The sequence below is a fragment of the Garra rufa genome, chromosome 5 (genome assembly GCF_049309525.1).
Source record: "Garra rufa chromosome 5, GarRuf1.0, whole genome shotgun sequence".
Lineage (NCBI taxonomy): Eukaryota > Metazoa > Chordata > Actinopteri > Cypriniformes > Cyprinidae > Garra > Garra rufa.
In genome coordinates, this window is record NC_133365.1 from 22,549,377 (window position 1) to 22,569,645 (window position 20,269).

Below are 20,269 nucleotides of genomic sequence, written 5' to 3' on the forward strand. Positions count from 1 at the left end.
ACTTTTTAGCAGGGTAATTTTTATAAATTACTTTTATAAAAGCTATTATTTTCTCTTCTGGACTATATGTAAACGTATTTTCTGTGAAATATCTTATTCAGGTCAGTAATAAATTAAAAAATAACATTTTGTATGATCCCTCTTATTTTGATAAAATAATTAACATTTTGCAGATTCTGCAAGGTGTATGTAAACTTTTGACTTCAACTGTATATTTGCAAGGGATCAGTCTGCATAGAACTGTATATACCCTCAGAATGGTAATGCTATAATTAATTCTAAGATAATGCTGGTGTAAGCATTGTATACACTTTTTAATACAAAAAAGTTTCCCAACTGACAAATATAACACAAATGGAAATAAAGCGGTGATAAAAGAGGAAGCATTTTCTTTTCTTAGTTGTGCTAGCTTCCTCTAAGGATGATGTCATTTTAACTAAATTCATTGGTTTATAAAATATTACATTATTTTAAAAAGGACAATAGTAACAAGGTTTACGTATGACATATTGGCATCAGCCATTCATCAATTACACAACAGTTTCACATTTTTCCTAATATTAAACTTAGACTAATATTATAGCATTGAGAAACTGATAATATGATAACATCTTTAGGTTTAAACCAAATTGATTAAATCATATTCACACATTACACTATTCAAATGAGAAGTAAAACACACTGGAAGTTGTGTGTGTCTCTTACACTTCAGTAAATCGCAACTTGTGTTTTCTTTCAGATTGACGTCACAGGCCACAGAGGAAGATAAGTGGTAAGGGGAATTCTCATGTCCTCTCCCTCTATAAACGACATATTACATCACCCCATATTAACCCCTAAAACACTGTCCAGTGTCCTCATAGATTGACACAAAATCCAAGTTCACACCGAAATTAAGTATTTAGTAAAATGTATGAAAATGTACATTTTTTTTAAAGGCAAAAACCAGCTATAAATCACACTAGCCCTGTAGTTTCCCTCCCAGTTTTTGCTGCAGTCTTGTGAGTGGTGTGTAGTTGCAGCATATGATCGGTCAGGAGCCCATATGGGCGGCAGCAGCAGGGACTGAGGCGTTGTGTGTCCGCCCAGATGGCATGCAAGAGAGTGGAGCCTCATGAAGCCTCTGACAGGAGCTTGTGAGGGCTATTTCTGCTCTGGCACTGACTGCGGTTACGCATTGTACAAGTCATCTGTTTGGCTTGTAAGTGTTTGTGAGAACAGCTTTGTAAGTTCTTCAGCTGGGGTTCTAGCTGTCAGAATAATTTTCTGCACACTGTAAAGTATTTCAGCATGGACTGAACTGAGCTCTTGCTCCCCCTGCTGGAAATGACAGATAATGATTTCTCACTATTGTCCATTTTAAACTAAAATAGGATTAGCTTAAAAATTAGAACAAAAAACATTAGCTAGTATTTAATTTTGGCTGAATCAAGCCTGCGTTTATTTGATCCAAAGCACAGCAAAAACAGTAACATTTAGAAATATTTTTACTATTTGAAAATAACTACTTTCTATTTAAATATATAATAAAATGTAATTTATTAAACAGAATTTTTAGCATGATTACTCCATTCACATGATCCTTCAGAAGGCATTCTAATATTCTGTTTTGCTGCTCCAAAAGCATTTATTATTATGTTGAAAACTGCTGAGTAGATTTTTTGCCGGTGGACTTTGATGAATATAAAAGTTCAGAAGAACAGTATTGTCTGAAATAGAATGCTTTTGTAACATTATAAATCTCTTTATCATCCTAAATCATCAATTTCTTCCCCCACCCAAAAAACATATACTGACTTTTGAATGGTTTAGTGTACAAAACAAAAACCTTAATTTCAGATAAATGCTGATTTTTGGATTTTTCTATTCATTAAAGAATCCGAAAAAAAAAAAAATACTCAACTGTTTTAAATATTTATAATAATAATAATAATAATAATGTTTCTTGAACAGAAAATCATCATATTAGAATGATTTCTGAAGGATCATGTGACACTGAGGACTGGATTAATAATGCTAAAAATTCAGCTTTAATCACAGGAATAAATTACATTTTAAAATATATTCAATTAGAAAGCAGTTATTTAAAATAGTAAAACATTTCACAGTAATACTGCTTTTGCTGTATTTTGTATCAAATAGATGCAGGCTTGGTAACATTTCACATTATTTATTTCTCACACTGTCATTCTCTTTCACAGTAGCACCATGCAGTTTGTGATAGTATCGTATATGAAGCAGCTCGGTGTAAAAGTGAAGGAGTCTCGAGGGCTGGAGCATAAGCCCAAGCTAATGAATCTTTTTCCTAAGATAAAGGTACAAACTCTTAGAAAACAAAATTATTCCGTTTCCAAGTGACTCCATGAAACTAAAGAAACCAAACCAGTGTCTTTGTGCTCTCTAAACAGAAAACTATAAAGCCTGAGAAAGATGGAAGCGAGGAGAAATCAAAGAAACCACGATTTCCTAGTGTCTTTCCTCAGAGACGGCCTAGCAGGAATGACACTTCAGCACGTAAGTTGATTGGTTCATTTTAACAGTTAAACTAGTGGTTCTCAACCTTTTTGACTTGAAAGGCAAAATTATATTTGAAATAATATATTTTATTTTGTGATTTCAGAAGTTACAAGATTCTGATTCTATATGGTCGTTAATAAAAACAAATGTAATTGACGGGGACAAAAGAAAACTTTTTTTTTGTCTCTGTGTTTATACCAAGTTGTATCGTGAAACTCTAGTTGGCGCAGGCTAATGGGTCATTAATGCTGATTGGTTCATATTGCATGCACAGCCAATGAGCTTGCTGCTTTACATTTAAATGGCTGGTTAGCATTCACTAGAGCATTTTGCAGCATGCAAGAGTACCTCTGAAACCCTCCACATCACCAGCTCCACCTGTATAGATCTGCTACTGGTTATTTTTATATGCTATTTTTGCAGCAGCAGTATGTCTTAAATACTTATAGCATTGTGTCAGCAGTAACAAGTTCCTATACTTGCTTTACAGCAGCAGCAATGATCTAGAACAACAGCAATAACCAACAGCAGCATAGACCTATACTGCAAAGACCAAATACATTAACACTGTCATATCTATTACTATGCTAAAATCTTCTGAGAGTTGTCATGATAGAAAACATTTTAGTTTTATGATTTAGTTTTAAATAATATGTCTCAAACTTTGAGAAATGTTATAAGTGGATGGTTATAAGTAAATGGATATAAATTAAACTTAATTTCCTTTATTTTTAAAGATCCATATAACATTCAGGGCTCAATGCTAAGGTTCTTTGGCAATGAATGTTTGTGGCTTACCCTTCTTGTGTCAATGATTGTCTTCTGGACAACTGTCAGATCAGCAGTCTTCCCCATGATTGTGTAGCTTAGTGAACCAAACTGAGAGACCTTTGCAGGTGTTTTGAGTGGATTAGCTGACTGGCATGTCACCATATTCTAATTTGTTGAGATGGTGAGTTGGTGGGTTTTTGTTAAATGTGAGCCAAATCATGACAATTAAAAGAACCAAAGACTTCAACTACAGTCTGTGTGCATTGAATTTATTTAATACACGAGTTTCACAATTTGAGTTGAATTACCGAAATAAATGAACTTTTCCACAACATTCTAATTTATTGAGATGCACCTGTGTATATATATTCTCTTCCAACTCTTTACGTCCATGTTATCACGCCCTGACACTGGTTTTGTTCTCTCTCTCTTTCGCCCTGCAGTCAGCAGGGCTCTGGAGCCAAGGCAGCGTCCGTCAAAGCCTCAGCCATTGGGCATAGGAGAACAGTCAGACGGGTCGTCTCCTCCCGTACGGAGCAGTCATTCCAGTGAGGGCTCAGATGGCACCACTGCCCTGGTCACGTCACCCCCTTACAGTGCTCCAGCAGCTCCGGGCACAGACAGCATCAGCCGAGAATCTGAGACAGGTGAGAGACACTTTGCAAATCATTGCTGTCAAGTGTCTGTGCTTTTACAAGTTTTCCTTCTCCAAATCTTTTTTGATATTTTTGGGGCTGTCAGTCGATTAAGGATTTGGCTGAGAAAAGCACCCCAATGAAAATCAACAATACATGTTTTCTTATTTACAATTAGAGTTCCTTTTGTTAACATTAGTTTAGTATGTTAGTTAACATGAACTAACAATAAGGTTTTCATTTTCATAAAAATATTTTCACAAAGAATTTATTAGTTGTAATTAGGGATGCACCGATCCTTATCGGCCGATCACTTGCGCGTTTTGTCAGTAAAGCCGGTTCTGTAATCAGTGGTAAATGCCATCAGGTGCGTGATTTCACGTTGAGCCGTATATACTACACACAGCCGTTGTTCACTGACGAGCTGCGCACATTCACACTGATAATGAACATTGATTTGCGCAGCTCGTTGGTAAACAACGGCTGTGTGTAGTATATACGGCTCAACGTGAAATCACGCACCTGATGGCATTTACCGCTGATTACAGAACCGGCTTTACTGACAAAACGCGCAAGCATTATCGGCCGATTCGTATCGGTGCATCCCTAGTTGTAATGTTAATTTTCAACACTTGCTAGTACATTATCAGAATCAAATGTTGTATCTGTTAATATTATTTAATAGACCTGAGTAAATATGAACTAACAATGAAAAGTGAGTTGAATGTGTGTCAAAGAAATAGTTTACCCAAAAATGAAAATTCTGTCATTAATTACTTACCCTCATGTCGTTTCAAACCCGTAAGACCATTCATCTTCGGAACACAAATGAAAATGTTTTTGATGAAATCCGAGAGCTTTCTGACCCTCCATAGACTGCAATGCTTTTTTGTTTGTTTTTGTTTCAGCTTTCAGTGGTCAAACGCAAGTTTCAAATTGTCTGTCCTTATTAAGCTTCTTCTCTTTAGCACTGATTCCAAGAGCTTTTCATTTTCTGACACACTGTCTCTCTCTGGCTGTGGATTAGGTGGACTTCCCTCTTCTGCACTACCCAGACTGGGAGATGGTGTCGTCCCGGGAGATTCGCAGGACTCGTCTTCCCCAAACACTCACTTTGACTTCGGCACCAGTACACTGGAACATCTACAGGAGGAGGAAGCTGAGACAGACAAGTGAGTCAAGTCCATCCAGACTTTTATGAATAAAAACACTTTTTCACACTGCATATAAAACAGATTTATGTTTTCAATTTTCTCAGTCACTAGCTGGTATGTCCTCGTCAGGAGGTGTGAGGCTGAATATAATTTGCATCCTGAATGAGAATATAATCATAGTGACTGAATTTCAAAATATCACATTTTAATCAGATAAAATTGCAATTATTGAAACTGGTTTGAGTCTGAACCACACTGCCATTCAAACATTAGGTTTGTACAGGTATGTACTGAATTTTTGATCAAATAAATGTTGCCCTGCTGAGCATAAGAGGGAGAAAAATGACTGATTACAAACTTTTAAATGATAGTCTAAATAACCCTTCAATATCCATTCCTGTTCTGGGCTGAATTGTTTCTCCAAAAAGATGCTTTTGCATTGGATTTGGATTTTGGTTTTAAGACGAGCAAACACTGTTTAGGGTAAGAGCGGTCTCATCTGTCTCAGCAGCCATGATACAGGCCTTACAGCTATTTTTGTTCCTTAAGTCTCTGTAGTGACGACGCACATGCAACGTTTGAAACAAAGCTTTGCTCTGTGGTGCTCTGCTTTGTAAATGATCTTATTGGGACAGACACAGAGATTGAAGCTTGTGCCTCATGACTTGGGGCTCTTGAGAAGAGAAAGGGAACACTGACAACATGCAGCTTTTGGGATGTTGGGTTTCTAACTACTGTAGGTAACTGAAATGTGATTTACATTACAGGACGCAGGACACCGGCACCCCAAGGCCTGACAGGAGGTGAGTGCTCTCTCTTCCGTGGACGACCAGTTCTTGGCCATTTCAGACAACAATTCAGGCATTGATGTGGCAATACATGCATATATATATATATATATATATATATATATATATGAGACAGAATTTTCACTAGTGTTCTCAGTCTTTGTTCTCAGTTGTGGGGTTTTACTACACACAAACGCTAACATAATGACCCCAGGTTTTTGTGTAAGAAATGTCATATATACATATGTTTTACATGACAATATACAGTTGAAGTCAGAAGTTTACATACGGCCTGCAGAATCTGCAAAATTTTCATTATTTTACCAAAAATAGAAGGTGCATTAAGAGCCGAGGGGTGAAAGCTTTTTAACTTTTTTTTTTTTTTTTTTTAACTTATTTTGTCTTCTGGGAAACATGTAAGTATCTTCTATAGCTTCTGAAGGACAGTACTAAATGAAAAAATATTGTATTTAGGCAAAAAAACATTCAAAAGTTTACACCCCTCTTTCTGAAGCATTAGTGAGCATTTATACCTTCTGTAATAGTTGCATATGAGTCCCTCAGTTTGTGAAGATTGATCTCAAAATCATAGTCATTGTTGGAAAGGGTTCCAATACACAAAAATGCTGAAAAACCAAAGAATTTGTGGGACCTGAGTGATTTTTCTGAAGAACAGCATGCCGTTTTAATGTTCAGGATAAACAAGAGACTCATGAACAACTATCACTAAACAAAACAAAAAAAAAGATTGGTAATATAAAATAATTTTGGCTACTTTTTTAATGAAACTTGGGACAGCGTTGATAGAATTTAGTTTGACTTTGACTCTGTTTCATGAATTTAAATGATCAGATATGCGTTGACGTGTTTTCATTGCGTTTGTTGTGTTTATACAGCAGGATGGAGCCGCTAGGCTCTGGAGACGTGCAGAGTGAAGATGATCAGGGTGCTGAGGTGGATCTAGAGCCTCCTAATTGGCAGACGCTGGTGAGCAGAGACGTCCTGTCCACACTTAGCCCTCAGGAAATCAAGAGACAGGAAGTCATCAACGGTAAGTGACTGGTGTGGTTTACTGTATGAAGTGTCTCCCTAAAACAAATTTTTTTCTAATATTTTTCCTTTTTTTTTCTTCTATGTCATTGCTTTTACAGAGTTGTTCTACACAGAGAGAGCACACGTTCGAATGATGAAGGTTCTGGAAAATTTGTTTTACCAGCCGCTGATCAGAGATGCCATCCTGCCTCCTGCAGACATCAAAAACATCTTCAGCAACCTTGAGGAGATCGTTCAGCTGCACAGTAAATCTCATAACTTCACAATCTCCCTAAATCCTTGAACGCCTCTGAAGTTAACATTCCTTTAAACACCGTCTTCCTTCTCGTTTTACTTCAGTGTCTTTAACGGAACAAATGACCGCCGTTCGGAAGAAAAATGAGACAGCGCTCATTGACTCAATAGGAGATGATCTGCTTTGCTGGGTAAGGAGCCGCAAATGCTGGCAAAAACAGATTGTATTAGCCTAAGGTAGTCAAACTGTTTTTTGATCTTGGTTGCTGGTTTGTTGCTGCTACAGATTGGTCTGATCTAGCAACTAAACCAGCTAGTGACCATAATTGACTAGTTTTGGCCAGCTAATTAAACTATTAGATTTTCCAGTAGGGAAGTTTCATACCAATCATGTCTTTGCCCACAGTTCAGTGGGGAAGAGGAGGCGAAGATCAAGAGAGCTGCAGGCACGTACTGCAGTAATCAGCCTTTCGCCCTGGAACTCATCAAGAGCAAACAGAAGAAAGACCAGCGTTTCAACTCCTTCATACAGGTCAGTGGCTTAATATCACAGTGGATGCTTTGAGAATTGTATGTAATTCTACTTGTATTCAGTCACGTGTAGGTGTGTTTTCTGTTGGACCATTCCAGATGTAAAATATAGTAAATGTAGTATTAATATGGAAGTGTTTATATTGCAGGAAGCAGAGAGTAACCGACATTGTCGCAGGCTGCAGTTGAAGGACATTATTCCTGTGGAAACACAAAGACTCACAAAGTATCCCCTCTTGCTGGAGAACATCGCCAAATACACAGGTACAGCAGCCTCTTCTTTATTTAAGAGGGCACTTGTATTGTGCTTGCTTTCAGTTACATACACAATATCGAACATCAAAATGCATTAACCTGCATTACGTTTCATGGTTGAAGTGAAATACAGTGGCAGTCACAGGCTTTAGTGCACAGGATATGTACTGTGAGAAATATGCGCTGACTCAGACTACACAATTTTAGCCTTGACGTAGGGTGTTCCCTGGTGAAAAAAACAGCTAAAACCAGCCTAGGCTGGTTGGCTGGTTTTAGCTGGTCAACCAGCCTGGTTTTAGCTGGTCATAGCTGGGAGGCAGGCTGGTTTTAGAGGGGTTTTGGCCATTTTTCCAGCCTGGTCAGGCTGGGAAACCACCAGCTAAAACCAGCCTGACCAGCCTGGCCAGGCTGGGAGACTAGCTAAAACCAGCCGTTTCCAGCTTAAACCAGCTAAGACCAGCCAACCAGCCTAGGCTGGTTTTAGCTGGTTTTTTCAGCAGGGTTGTGGGAAATTGTAAACAACAATGGGCATCAGGACGCAAGATTCAATCGTTTCATCTCGTGTAGTGTGTCATAGTGGACAACTGATGCCAGGTCTGTGGTCAGGTTCATGACGTCACCACAAAAAGACTACTATGTTTAATTTTTTTTTCCTATTGTCCACAACAAATTCCATTATATCTGTGACACTGGCCAATAAGAGCACAGAAGCACCTTCATATATGCTTTTAAACAAGCCGAAACGAAAGAGAGACAATGGTATCGGTCCTGCTAGGTGGTCCATTTTACAATGGAGGTAATGTTTGAAGAGCTATGACAATAATACTCCTGCATTTATGATGTTTCCTTGAGGGACTACTGCGACAGAGTGAAAAAAGGGTTACCTCAGTTCTCTTTGACAGTTAATACTGTCCTCTTCATGCAATCCAGATTTGTGTCCACTGTCAGGTTTTCTTTCTTTTTTGGGCTTTTCTGATGACAAAACAGGACAAAACATGCTGTTAGAGGGCAAACGATGAGTGATCAGGTAGCAACGTGTAGTCTGCAATGTTTCTTGTTCACAACATGACAAGATTTTATGAATCAAAATTGCGTCATCTGACAGTGACTGTCGTAACCGAAAATGTATAGTCTGAACCGGGCTTTACTTGACCCTGCAGTTTCAGTCAGTGGTATTTTCAGTTTTTTTGATATACAGTATCTCACAAAAGTGAGTACACCTCTTACATTTCAGCAACCAGAAATGAAAGTATATATTTTTTAGAGTAGTCAATGTGCAGCTTGTATAGCAGTATAGATTTACTTTCCCCTGAAAATAACTCGACATACAGCCATTATTGTCAAAATAGCTGGCAACAAAGGAAACTGAAGTCATAAAATAACAGCCATAAATGTTACAATGGCCATTTCAAGTTATCCAGTGATGATTAGTATACTGACTGGTGTATTTTGCCTGCAGAGGATCCTGAGGAGAGAAGTAAAGTGAAACGGGCTGGCGAATGCTGTCGAAAGATTCTCACTCACGTCAACCAGGAGGTGAAGGAAGCCGAGAACAAACAGGTGAGTCAATCACACAGTGAGACCTGAGCTCAGATCAGTGTTAAACTAAAACATGCTGAGCTGATCCGTGATCCTCTGCTGCCCCCAGAGGTTGGAGGACTACCAGAGACGACTGGACCTGTCCTCACTAAAACAGAGTGAGAACCCCATGATCGCTGAATTCAAGGTGAGACTGAGTATTTATGTATATGGAATCCATTTGATGAACCTGTAACTGTAATAAACCAAATTGGTTTTGCTTTGTATCTAGAGCCTGGACTTGACTAAGAGGAAGATGGTGCATGAGGGACCACTGTCCTGGAAGGTCAACAAAGATAAAACTATTGGTGGGTGTGGATTGTCACAAAATTCACTGTAGACCACATTCAAATTAGAAATGTCTTTAAGGCCTGACATAATTGAAAACAGGAGTTTGAATTATCATCACACTACCAGTCAAGTTTTTTAAGAAGTTTTACTATTTAAATTTGATTTTCTATTTGAATATATTTTCAAATGTATTTTACTCCTGTGATTTCAAAGCTGAAATTTTTGCATCATTACTCCACAGTCACATGATCCTTCAGAAATCATTCTAATATTCTGATTTGCTGCTTTAAAAACATGTATTATTATTTTTATTATGTTGAAAACAGCCGAGTAGAATTTTTTCAGGTTTCTTTGATGAATAGAAAGTTCAGAAGAACCGCATTTATCTGAAATAGAAATATTTTGCAACATTATAAATGCCTTTACCATCACTTTTGATCAATTTAAAGCATCCTTGCTAAATAAAAGTATTCATTTCTATCATTTCTTTGGCCCAAAAAAAATAATAATTATACTGACTCCTTTGAAGCTTTTGAATGGTATAGTGTATAATGTTACAAAAGCATTTTATTTCAGATAAATGCTATTGTTCGGATATTTCTGTTCATCAAAGAATCTTGGGAAAAAAGTACTCAACTGTTTTAAGTATTGATAATGATTTCTGATTTAAAATGATTTCTAACACTGAAGACTGAAGTAATGATGCTAAAAATTTAGCTTTGATCACAGGAATAAATTACATTTCAAAATATATTCAAATAGAAAGCAGTTTAGTAAAAACATTTCACAGTAATACTGCTTTTGCTGTATTTTGGATCAAATGGATGCAGGTTTGGTAAACAGAAGAGAATTCTTAAAAAAAATCTTACTGTTCAAAAACTTTTGACTGGTAGTGTATATTGATTATTCGCATAAATATCTCTTAAAGATGCAGTGGCAAAACAGTTTAATTCTGAGGAGGACATGGTTTTGAGAATCTAATTAGTCAAGGTTTACTGCAAGAAACTTTGACTAATAAGTCGACATAAGTGCACAAATTGAATGCAGCAAAAGTGTATAATATGGCATCTTTAATGCAATATTTTTGTGAAGTGTTTTCATATGATGCATGTGTTTTCAGAGCTGTACACATTACTGCTGGAGGATATATTGGTGCTACTTCAAAGGCAAGATGAGAAGCTAATCTTAAAATGCCACAGTAAGAATCTGGCAGGCACCGCTGAGACCAAACACATCTTCAGCCCCATCATCAAACTCAGTACTGTGATGGTGCGCTCGGTCGCCACCGGTAAGAAGCATTGCTTTTGAAAGACAATGGGTTTTAAAAACCTCATCTTGTATAAAAGGTGTTCATTGGTTTTCAAAAGTCAGTTGAACTAACATTGTTGTCTGAATGTTTTACAGATAACAGGTCATTCTTTGTGCTCTCCATGTCTGATAATGGAGCCCAGATCTATGAACTAATGGCCCAGACTGTATCGGAGCAAAAGACGTGAGTTCTGCACTTTTTACCCATGGTTCCATTTTATCTGTTGTTTTGGAATGTTCTTAAGTATCTGTTATTTAAAAAGAACAAAATTTACCTCAGTGTGTTTAGCCTCTAAAACTGAATTAACAATGGATGTTGTTGTTTACCAGTACTATTTTGTATACTTATTAATATTTCGCTTTTATTTCTTTGTATTCGGTTTTAATTTTAGTTGTAGTACTTTCGTAATATGATTTTTGTAATTTGTCCATAAGAATATTTCTATAGTGAAACCAAAATTTATTCAGACACCTTTAACATTTCTCACGTTATCACAGTTTATTCACTATAGTTTAGAAAATGGTAATAACATATGACAGGAACTCAAGAGTTAAACTATGTTAGAACAAATTCATCTTGATAATGTCAGATAACTTTGATAGAAAGGTATACAATGGATTACCAATTAACCAAAAATCCAGACAACTGTATGACAATAGTTTAAGTTAAAAAACACTTTGATTTGCCAATCACTAGGTGGCAGTGTCTGATCACACAAAGAGCAGACTGCATGAAGACCAAACTACACAACATCATTCCATTACCTCAGACTGAGTGAGTTTAAGGTTTCTACATCATATATAATACGAGAAGTGTTTTACAAGCAGTAAGGTGATATAAAACATGATATGTTTTGCAGTGGGGAACGTGAAGCGGTCGAGTTGATAAACTCTGATGTTCAGAAACTAAACAAAGACTCTGAGCCCATTTCTTTAGTGAGCATTCAGTCTCCAGGTAAACGATTTCTTTCATTTATTTTTTTTAAAGATGTTTGTGAGACTAAATATACTTTACCAGTCAAAGCCTGCATTTGTTTGTTCCAAAGTACAGCAAAAACAGTAATATTAAGAAATATTTTTACTATTTAAAATAACTGTTTTATATTTGAATATATTTTAAAATGTAATTTATTTCTGTGACGCAAAGCTAAATGTTCAGCATCATCACTTCAGTCTTCAGTGTCACATGATCCTTCAGAAATCATTCTAATGCTGATTTGCTGTTTCAGAAACTATTATTATGATCAATATAGAGTACTTTTTTTTCCAGGATTCTTTGATGAATAGAAAGATCCAAAGATTGTAATTTATCTGAAATAAAAAACTTTTGTAACATTATACACCATACCATTCAAAAGCTTAGTCAGTATAATTTTCTTCTCTTTTTTATAGTATTGTTTTATTTAGCAAGGATGCTTTAAATTGATCAAAAGTGATGATAAAGGCATTTATAATGTTTCAAAAGATTTCTAGTTCAGATAAATGCCGTTCTTCTGAACTTTCTATTCATCAAAGAGTAATATCAACATAATAATAATGTTTTTTTCAGCAGCAAAAATATCTGAAAGATCATGTGACTGGAGTAATAATGCTAAAAATTCAGCTTTGGAATAAATTACATTTTAAAATGTATTCAGATAGAAAACAGGTATTTTAAATAGTGAATTTTGAAAATTTTGAATCAAATAAATGCAGGCTTGGTGAACAGAAGAGACTTAAAATTCATGCCATAATAGTAGTCTGGCAATAAAGTAGTTAATTGCAACATCCAGTATCAGTATCCATCCTCAAAAATATCTTTAAAAAAAACTATTAAATAAAAACAAAAATTGCTGTGTATTTTCTGTAGAAAAAGATGGCACTGAGGTCATGCCAACCACGCCATGTAGCACTAACCCATTTGAGACCAAATCTGATGAGGAGGATGAAGAAGAGGAAGAAAATTCAATACAGGATCAAGCTGAAGATGATGAAACATTTGTGGTGGCCGATATGACTGATCGACTGACATTCCTGAAGCAGCGCTCAAGGCTGGGCATCGCCATAGATGAGGACGAGGCTGAGGCCTTTGAGCTCCAGCCACTCAGAGCTGTCGAAGCTCTCAGAACACGTGAGTAGAAGACATGACTATAGTCCTAGCTGTCCTTCTCCCAATACACGTAAATAATCATCTAGGTATGGATCTGTTAGAATCTAACAATCTTGGATTTACTGTAACCCTCTAAGTCTGTCCATTTCTCAACTAATTTCTGTGTGTTTTCCAGTGGCAGCACTGAGGCAGCTCCTGATCAACCACATGTCCAGTCAGGAGGACACAGACAGAGACATAGAGAGACGAGAGCAACAAGAAAATGTGGCGAGGACGGGCTCTCAGCCGGGGTCGGAGGACAGCACTGCGATTGGGCCAACTGTTGAGAACGGCTCAGAGAGGGGCGAGAACAGAGGGGAGAACGCACAGGAACTGCCCTCCGGAGACACAGGCTTCTTTGAGACGTCTGAGGATTGTGGTGTGTTGACCTTTTTTTTCCCTGAAAGTCTTTATGAAATGGAGGAGACATCATTTTATGCTAATGCCTGGTTGACTTCACATTATCACACTTAAAGGAACACTCCACTTTTTTGGAAATAGGCTTATTCTCCAACCCCCCAGCCCCCCCCCCCCCCGAGTTAATAAATTGAGTTTTACCGTTTTGAAATCCTTTCAGCCGTTCTCCTGTTCTAGTGATATCACTTTTAGCATAGCTTAGCATAAATCATTGAATCCTATGAGACCAATAGCATCATGTTCAAAAATGACCAACGAGTTTCGATATTTGTCCTATTTAAAATGTGACTCTTCTGTAGTTATATCGTGTACTAATACCGGCAGAAAATGTTAAGCTGTGATTTTCTAGGCCGATAAGATTAGGAACTACACTCCCATTCCGGCGTAATAGTCAAGGAAGTTTGCTGCTGTAACATGGCCGAAACAGGCGCAGTAATATCACGCAGCACATGTGCAAATGCTAACCTAGCTGGGAACTAATTTCTAGGGTTGTTCCGATTCCGATACTAGTATCGGAAATGCCGCCGATACCACAAAAAAATCTAGCATCGGAATCGGCGAGTACTTGAACCCACGTACCGATCCGATACCATTTTCTTAAGATATAAGTTATTCCCGCTAGCAAATCGGAAGCCAGTTCTTCTTCACGGCTCAGAATGCAAACAGTGTTGCCACAAGCAACCACTGTTTAGAGCAGCGAAGAAGAAATACAAATGTGCTAGCAGTTTGTCCGCTAAAACGGCGGCATGTCTCATATGTAGGGCTTTATGATTTCTGCGATGCCGAAAACACGGATGGAATCGCGGAATCCAGTCAAAATGGAATTTACAGTTTAACGCGGAACGTCACGGAATTTGTCAAAGTTTGATGCATTAATCAAAGGTAGTTCATTACACTTAAATCAAATCGTGATATGGACTAATATTAAGCCAAAACCGACTGTTTAAATATGAATTAATGCGTGGTTCTGTGTTAATGAATTGTACAGGCGCGTGGTTTGTTTACTCCTTGTACTGAAGCGCGCGGGACACTTGCGGTAATATTAAAGGGCTCTAGACTTTGACCAATTTTTCTGCCAGTGTTACTAATTTTCGTGAGCGGTCACACTGGCGCGACCACCGCGTTGTTCAACTCATAAGCTCTGCCATTTCTGTCTCAGATGAGAAACATAAAATGGCACGCGAAACGAAAGTGAAACTAACACGACACGTTTGAGCTGCTCAGCGCTGACCGTTTATCAGCTTGGACTGCAATGCAAACAAACTTGCACAAACCCTGAACAGCTTTATTCGGGAGTCAACGTTGATTTTGCAACACTGTTACTGCTGCGAGATCCAGTGAGGAGCATTTGAAAATGCCGCACAATGAATAAGGTTGCTGCGAGATCTAGTGAGAATCTTTCAAATTCTGGCCAAAATTCTCTGTTATAAACAGGGCTGATGTACGTCAGAAAACCAGATTAGTAATACTAACTATATGAAAAAATATTACTGTCAAATGTATGTCATATAATAAAAATACTCTAGTTCACTGTATATGTCATATAATAAAAGTTTAATGTATGTCATATAATAAAAATACTCTAGTTCACTGTATATATCACTGTATGTTTGTTTTATTAAGGAATAAGTCTGAAGCACACAATAAAATAATTTATTAGTATTATCTACAGCTGTATATACAATTACACACCCAGGTATCGGATTAGTACTCGGTATCGGCCGATACCCCGAGCCCAGGTATTGGAATCGGTATCGGGAAGGAAAAAAGGGTATCGGAACATCTCTACTAATTTCAGGCACTGCGTGATATTACTGTGCCTGCTGCGTCCAAATTACGGCAGCAAACTTCCTTGACTAATACGCCGGAATGGGAGTGTAGTTCATAATCTTATCGGCCTAGAAAATCGCATCTTTACATTTTCCGCCGGTATTAGTACACGATATAACTACAGAAGAGTCAAGTTTTAAATAGGACAAATATCAAAACTCATTGGTGCTTTTTGAACACAATGCTATATTGGTCTCATAGGATTCAATGATCTATGCTAAGCTATGCTAAAAGTGATATCACCAGAACAGAAGAACGGCTGAATGGATTTCAAAATGGTAAAACTCAACTTATTAACTTGGGGGGGAGTTGGAGAATAAGCCTATTTCCAAAAAAGTGGGGGGGGTCGTTTTGGGTGTGCACTAGAACGGCGGTTCCCAATTCCAGTCCTCGCGCCTCACCGCTCTGCACATTTTGCATGTCTCTCTTAGTTAACACACCTGATTCAGATAACCAGCTCATTAGAAGTGAGGTCCGTGCAGGAACTGCGATCCGATTGACATGGTCCCTGCAAAGTGTTCATTGCTCCCTGCTCCCTAAGCGGGGGAAATCTGTTTACTATACTTCGAAACATTCATTCACATATTTGCGCTACGTCACCGCATGTAGCGTCTTCACACACAGATGAAACTTACTAGAGAAGTGTGACATAAGTGCATCTGTACATAAATGCATTTTAAATTTACGTCTCGCACGCTTTAATGACCTTCAAATGGAACACATACGCTCGCCTCGAACTAATGTATAATGGCGGAATATCCTGTGATGTCCACTTCGAAGGGCAGTAACGTTGGAATAGAACAAACGTCGGAAGCGATGCGTGAAACACACAAAATGTGCAGAGCGGTGGGTCGCGAGGACTGGAATTGGAAACCGCTGCACTAGAACATGCTCTCATGCTTGTTGGTTCGAAAAACATTATTTTTTACATAATTTACATAATTACAATAGCTTTCCTCCCAGGCTGGCACAAATGGCTCGATTAGTTCTGGGTTTTGATGATGGTCTGCCTTCCGAAAAACTAAATGTGCTGTAATTGGTTAGCAGTCTCACTGTGTTGCAATTGGCGAACAGCCAGATTTATTTGAATATTCTAATGGACCGCATTGAGACATCAAAGCATCCGGAAAACAAACGCTGTAGTCCAAAGGAGCCGTTCGTTGTAGTTCTTAAAAAAAGGGATTTTTTAAAAACTAAATATCTCCCTTTGGAGTGGACTTTGAGATTTGTAACTTTTGTAGATGTTTTTATACGCAAACATACACACTACACACTGGCTAAAGTTCAAAAAGTGAAAAAGCATAATAGGACCGCTTTAATTTAATTGAATCCTATTATGCTGTTGGCTACATCCTGTAACTGTCCTTTTTGTTCTTTATAAGTCGCTGCAGGCAGTTACATGGTGCTGGAGGTGTACGGCGGCTCAGGCGAGAGCTGTACAGATGATGATGTGCAGGGCAACAGCGGGGAGCCAGCGGCTGGAGGAGACTCAGGCATTGACTTGAAGAAGCTCCTCTCTTCCTCCTCTCAGAGCAGTGGAGGACCAAATCTCAACAGACAGATCATGACACATTTACGTCTTCTACAGGCCAACCTGCAGCATCTGAAGGTGACATGATGATTCGGTGACCGAATGTTTGACAACCAAAATTATTCAGCCAAAAATAGCGAATAAATTGTACCGAACAATGACGTGACGCGATCAAATAGAGGCGCAGACTAATGCAGCAAACATGTCGGCAGTGTGGAAGCATTTAAAACTGTCCGAGAAAGACGCAAAAATCATTACAAGCACCGACATTGCGAGACTGTTTAGTATCTCATCGCATGTCGTCCATGAGAAGAGAAAGGGGTGTTGTTGCTGGTTACTGTATGATGACTGAAATCACGAAATGGCCTTAAACCATTAGTAAATAAACTACAGAGCGTTATGTTGTCTAATACACGCACAAATCTGCGTGATGAGAATCATTCATAAATCTGCTGCTGTCAGCAAAAAGTTGTACTGAGGTGTTCTTGCGGGTTTCCGCCAAAATAAAAGTCAGCATTCATAAATGTTAGTATTGTAATTTTAGTGTTGTTTTGTAAAATAAAATAAAAAAGACAACAATAATAATAACAATCATTACAACAGCTCTACTAATAGATTTAGTAACATTCTCCTTTGCTCAGCAAGGCTGCATTTATTTGTACATTAAAAACACATGCCTGATTCAAGAAGGGGGTCTTAAAAATTACCAAAGAATATTATTTTACTAACTTATTAATTTTATGTTAAATTGTGCTTTGTTGGTAGGATATAATGTCTACTGGAATGTTAAAATGTTCAGTGATATTTTGTGATTTTTAAATTGTTGTTTTGATTTGTTTCTATGAAAAGCAAGACAAAACTGTAAAAAGCAAATATTGGCTATTTAATTTATGCAATGGTGAAAAAAATTGGCAAAATACATGGGAGGAAAAACAGTGTTCGGTAATCGGCCTTCAGCCTAGTTTGTAATTTTGTTTGGCTTCAGACAAGAATTTTCATTTTGGCGCATCCCTAACAAATATATTAGTTTTTCAATTCATTTAATGTATCAGTTTTGATGCATTATATAAGATGTCAAAGCTTTAATGGTATCTTCTACTTCTACAACTGCTGGTAGATCTTTTCTCAGAAGTAACTGGGTCATTTTTGCGATGATGTTTAATTAGTGATGAGGTGGTTTTAGTGGATGTATGAACTCAGTTGTTCTTCTTAAGTTCACACAAGTGTCCTAGAAAAGTAAACACAGGTGTTGTTTATCACATTATGAATGTGACTCGTGACTTTTTTTTTTTCCCTTTTTACTATTGTTGAAAAAACTGATAAACCTCTTAGTGAGATTGTGCTTAAAAGCTGTCCATCAAGTTTTCTTTAAAATATGTTACACTTTTTGATATTTTATCATCTACACTACCAGTCACATGTTTTTGGACAGTAAGATTTTTAAAGGTTTTTTAAAGAAGTCTCTGCTCACCAAGCCTGCATTAATTTGATCCAAAGTAAAAACAGTCAAAATTTATAATGTTTTTATTATTTAAAATAAGTTTTCTCTTTGAATATATTTTCAAATGTAATTTTGATCCTGTGATTTCAAAGCTGAATTTTTAGCATCATTACTTCAGTCTTCAGTGTTAAATGATCCTGCAGAAATTATTCTAATATGCTGATTGCTGCTCAAAAAACACTTATTAGTATTATGTTGAAAACAGTCAACATTTTTTCCAGGTTACTTGAATAGAAAGTTCAGAAGAACAGAATCTTTTGTAACATTATAAATGTCTTTATCATCACTTTTGATTAATTTAAATCATCCTTGCTAAATAAAAGTATTATTTTCTATAAATGCTTAAATTATAAAAAAAAAAATGTAATAAAATTATACTGACTCCAAGCTTTTGAATAGTATAGTGTACATAATGTTACAAAAGCTTTCTATTCATCAAAGACTCCTGACAAAAACATTGATAATAATAATAGTAAATGTTTCTTGAACAGCAGATCAGCATATTAGAATGATTTCTGAAGGATCAATGCTGAAAATGCAGTTTTGATCACAGGAATAAATTATATCTTAAAACATATTTAAATAGAAAGCAGTTATTGTAAATAGTAAAAATATTTTGAAATTATACTACTTTTGCTGTACTTTGGATCAAATAAATGCATGCTTGGTGGCAGAAAAAACTTATTTAAAAAAAACATTGACATTTTTACTGTTTAAATCTTGTAGTTTAAATCAGAGGCAAATCACTGGCTGTTTGGAAATATATTTATTGTAAAAAGTGCTAAACAAATTTAAATTATTTCAATAATATTTATAAAACTAATATCCTGTATATAGTTTAAAAAAAAAAACATGTTGTAATTACTGTGTGTGTGTGTGTGTGTGTGTGTGTGTGTATATATATATATATATATATATATATATATATATATATAGTCCAGATAATATTACTTTTTGCCTGTTTGGTTTATTTGTTTACAAAAATGTTAAATAATACTCTAATCTGTTTTTCAGGATACAGAAATCAAGTATAACCAGCTACGCCAAAGGCTATCAGAGGAAACTGCTACTGACACAGAGGAAAACAAAGGTAGTGCAGCTTTTGTTCTACATGTTAATAGTTTGGTGTATTGTGCTGTTATTATAGATGCCTTAAAAGAGTTATTTCATATGGTGCTTATCAAATCTTGTCGGAAAGATTATACTTACATGTTGTCATCTAAAATGTTCGTCTTTCTTTCTTCAGTCGTAAAGCATTTTTTTTTTTTTTTTTTTTTGAGGAAAACATTTCAGGATTTATCTCCATGTAATGGATATGTATGGTGCCCCCAAGTTTGAATTTCCAAAATGCAGTTTAAGTGAAGCTTCAAAGGGCTCTCCCAGACCAGGAAGAAGGGTCTTATCTAGTGAAACGATCAGTTATTTTCTAAACAAATTGACAATTTATATACTTTTTAACCTCAAATGCTCGTCTTGTCTCGTAGCACATGCGTAGTCTGTTGTATGCAGTTCAATACAGTTAGAGTATGATGAAAAACTCCCATCTCATTTTCTTCTCCATCTTTAAAATCGTCCTACAACGCTACAGAAGTACCGACCCAGTGTTTACAAAGTGAGCATACAAAGAAGATCAAATGCCCTTTACAAAAAAAGGTAAAACAGCGTTGTAGGACGATTTTTTGATGTTGAAGGCGAAAACGAGATGGGAGTTTTTCAACATACCCTAACTGTATTGACCCGGATCACA

At 36.8% G+C, this 20,269-nt stretch overlaps 1 protein-coding gene across 2 annotated transcripts in view; it reads left to right on the top strand.

Annotated features, from left to right (window-relative positions):
* arhgef12b (Rho guanine nucleotide exchange factor (GEF) 12b) overlaps positions 1–20,269 on the top strand; it is a 97,768-nt gene that overhangs the window by 75,642 nt on the left and 1,857 nt on the right. For both annotated transcript variants that reach the window (XM_073839419.1, XM_073839421.1), the window contains 22 exons: positions 740–772; positions 2,202–2,316; positions 2,409–2,514; positions 3,732–3,935; positions 4,951–5,095; positions 5,845–5,880; positions 6,762–6,916; positions 7,017–7,163; positions 7,258–7,343; positions 7,559–7,684; positions 7,833–7,947; positions 9,398–9,498; positions 9,587–9,664; positions 9,749–9,824; positions 10,928–11,095; positions 11,212–11,299; positions 11,813–11,890; positions 11,976–12,070; positions 12,965–13,225; positions 13,380–13,622; positions 16,873–17,099; positions 19,537–19,612. In XM_073839419.1, the coding sequence (XP_073695520.1) occupies positions 740–772; positions 2,202–2,316; positions 2,409–2,514; positions 3,732–3,935; positions 4,951–5,095; positions 5,845–5,880; positions 6,762–6,916; positions 7,017–7,163; positions 7,258–7,343; positions 7,559–7,684; positions 7,833–7,947; positions 9,398–9,498; positions 9,587–9,664; positions 9,749–9,824; positions 10,928–11,095; positions 11,212–11,299; positions 11,813–11,890; positions 11,976–12,070; positions 12,965–13,225; positions 13,380–13,622; positions 16,873–17,099; positions 19,537–19,612 (2,759 nt within the window). The remainder of the gene's footprint in view (positions 1–739; positions 773–2,201; positions 2,317–2,408; positions 2,515–3,731; positions 3,936–4,950; positions 5,096–5,844; positions 5,881–6,761; positions 6,917–7,016; positions 7,164–7,257; positions 7,344–7,558; positions 7,685–7,832; positions 7,948–9,397; positions 9,499–9,586; positions 9,665–9,748; positions 9,825–10,927; positions 11,096–11,211; positions 11,300–11,812; positions 11,891–11,975; positions 12,071–12,964; positions 13,226–13,379; positions 13,623–16,872; positions 17,100–19,536; positions 19,613–20,269) is intronic.